At 49.6% G+C, this 2,828-nt stretch overlaps 1 protein-coding gene across 1 annotated transcript; it reads left to right on the top strand.

Moving 5' to 3' along the window:
* Window positions 1-34: 34 nt before the first annotated feature.
* ADRA2A (adrenoceptor alpha 2A) lies at window positions 35-1,321 on the top strand. The gene has a single exon (XM_010007914.1). The coding sequence runs from the start codon at window positions 35-37 to the stop codon at window positions 1,319-1,321; it is 1,287 nt and encodes a 428-aa protein (XP_010006216.1).
* Window positions 1,322-2,828: the final 1,507 nt, after the last annotated feature.

Here is a 2,828-nt window from a genome sequence, read left to right on the forward strand (position 1 = left end):
CCCGTGCACGGAGGGGGGCCACTTCTGCTCCTCCATGGAGTACCAGCGGCAGCTGGAGGAGGAGGAGGGGGGCTTCCCGCCTCCCGGCACCAACGGGACCTTCAACGACAGCGGGAGCGGGCCGGGCTGGGGCACGCCCTACCCCCTGCACACCACGGTCGCCCTCATCAGCCTGGCGGGCTTGCTCATGCTCTTCACCGTGTTCGGCAACGTCCTGGTCATCATCGCCGTCTTCACCAGCCGTGCGCTCAAGGCCCCCCAGAACCTCTTCCTGGTCTCCTTAGCCTCCGCTGACATCCTGGTGGCCACGCTGGTCATCCCCTTCTCCCTGGCAAACGAGGTGATGGGATACTGGTACTTCGGCAAAGTCTGGTGTGAGATCTACCTGGCCTTGGACGTGCTGTTCTGCACCTCCTCCATCGTGCACCTGTGCGCCATCAGCCTGGACCGCTACTGGTCCATCACACAAGCCATCGAGTACAACCTCAAGCGCACCCCGCGCCGCATCAAGTGCATCATCTTCATCGTCTGGGTCATCTCGGCCGTCATCTCCTTCCCACCGCTCATCTCCATCGAGAAGAAGAGTGGGCAGCAAGCTGACCAAGGGGTGGCGGGGTGCAAGATCAACGACGAGAAGTGGTACATCATCTCTTCCAGTATCGGCTCCTTCTTCGCCCCTTGCCTCATCATGATCCTGGTCTACGTGCGCATCTACCAGATCGCCAAGCGGCGCACCCGAGTGCCGCCCAACAGGCGGGCAGAGCGCCCCGAGAAGAGGCAGAACGGCTTGACTGACAAGGAGGACCTGCCAGCCACAGCCCAGCTCAATGGGGAGAAGGCAGCAGGGGGTGGTGGTGGGCAGGAGGGAGAGGTCAATGGCATAGACATGGAGGAGACCTCTTCCTCTGAGCAGCAGGAGAACAACCAGTGTAAGAAGTCAGAGAAAACATCAAGGGGAAAGACCAAGACTAAACTGAGCCAGATTAAGCCTGGGGACAGTTTGCCCAGGAAGGCGGAGGAGGAGAGGACCACCAAAGGGTCCCGGTGGAGGGGCAGGCAGAACAGGGAGAAGCGCTTCACCTTTGTGCTGGCAGTGGTGATCGGGGTCTTTGTCATCTGCTGGTTCCCCTTCTTCTTCACCTACACGCTGACAGCCGTCTGCGAGAGCTGCTCCGTGCCCGACACTCTCTTCAAGTTCTTCTTCTGGTTCGGTTACTGCAACAGCTCCTTGAACCCCGTCATCTATACAATTTTCAACCACGACTTCAGAAGGGCCTTCAAAAGAATCCTGTGCAGGATAGAGAGGAAAAGAGTTGTCTGAAGGACCCTTTGCTGTGGGCAGGACTGATTCAAGACTTTGTAGGAGAGTAAGGGATGGCCCTCTCGGGCTGTGCTTACATGGGATGGTTTCCTTCAGCTCGCGAGCAGGAAGCCTTTAAAACCCAAGGTGAGCCTGTGAAAACTCCGGGCAGCAGCAGCAGCAAGGAGCAGCAGGCAAGTGGAAGCCTGAGCCGTGGCATTCGGCTTTCTAGGGGAGGATGTTTTCTGACTTGCTATGTTTGTTTTGTTAGTTCTTTTTTAATTTTGCCAGAATCTCTCAGTGAATGTTCTCACGACTGCTCAGTTTGATTCTTTCAAGATAGGAAATGTGCAGCTCTGTGAGAGGAACAACAAAGGGAACGTGCCACCCCAGAGGTGCTGGCTTTTTTTATTTTGCTGTATCTTTTTTTTCCCCCTTGTATATGTAATTAATTTTAACCCCCTTGTAAAATACCGTGTTGTATCCTTGAATCTGAATGTCTTAAATTTTTGTAAGGCAAGCAGCTTTGAAACTGTGAATGCTTTAATTATCTTTGACACCTTTTAAAAGTCCCTCTCTTCCCACCCCTGAAACCCCCTCATTCAAAACCACTGAACAACTAGACCCGTTTCCCCTACCTGATGATTTGACTATAATACCAAAACTTCCAATATCCTGTCATTTTAATTTTTTTTGGCTCTAAAGCTTAGGATCACAGACCTCACCAGACTGGCTGTTTTTGTCGTTATTTTTTTATATTGTACCCAATTCTGTTTAATTTCTGTGTTGCCTGTGATACAGTACAGCTGAGGTGGTAACTGCCCTCTCATCATTCATTAAAGCAGACTCTGAGGGAGCAGTGGCTTTGCTGTGCAGGAAGGAACATCCCAGGCAATGGAGAGACTGGTGATTTCTTGTGCAACATGAGGCTTGGGACCTGGCCAAGCTCCCCAGGAGTTAATCTTACGGGATATTATACCACACTGCAGCACCAAAATGTGTTTGATGCTAACTTGCTTCCCCCACCTCCAACTGTAAATAGATGACATTTCAAAGCAAATAGCAGGGCTGCATATATCCTGTTATCTCATTTGTATTGATTTGTGATGATTAAACTCCTGTGGGATTTCCGCAGGAGAGGAGAGGTTTTGTGCACAGGGGCTGTTCCATATTTCTGAAATGAAGGAGAAGAGTTCTCGTTTTAATCTGCCGGTCTCATCATACTTAGGAAATATAAAAACATCCCTCGGTCTTATACAGGGCAAAACTCCAAAATGGGAAACTTAACTGACAGTTTCTCCAGTATTTTATAGTGTAATTAAGCTGCTTTTTTAAAAAAGAAAAAAAAAAAAAAGAAATGTGTAAATATTGTGATATTGGTGCAGAAGAGAGAGTTATTGTTGCTTTTACACTCCTTTCTTGAAATGTCTTTCAGCTCTTTCTGCTAAAAAAAAAGTAAATACAAAAACGGACAGAACAAATCTAACATCCTTGTGCCATGAAGAAATTTCTGGAGAATGTTAAAAGG

This window comes from Chaetura pelagica, unplaced genomic scaffold (genome assembly GCF_000747805.2).
Source record: "Chaetura pelagica isolate M959 unplaced genomic scaffold, ChaPel_1.0 scaffold531, whole genome shotgun sequence".
Classification (NCBI taxonomy): Eukaryota; Metazoa; Chordata; class Aves; order Apodiformes; family Apodidae; genus Chaetura; species Chaetura pelagica.

What these genes read in the sequence shown, in the direction of transcription:
- ADRA2A (XM_010007914.1), top strand. Translation starts at nt 35, where the DNA reads ATGGAGTACCAGCGGCAGCTGGAGGAGGAGGAGGGGGGCTTCCCGCCT.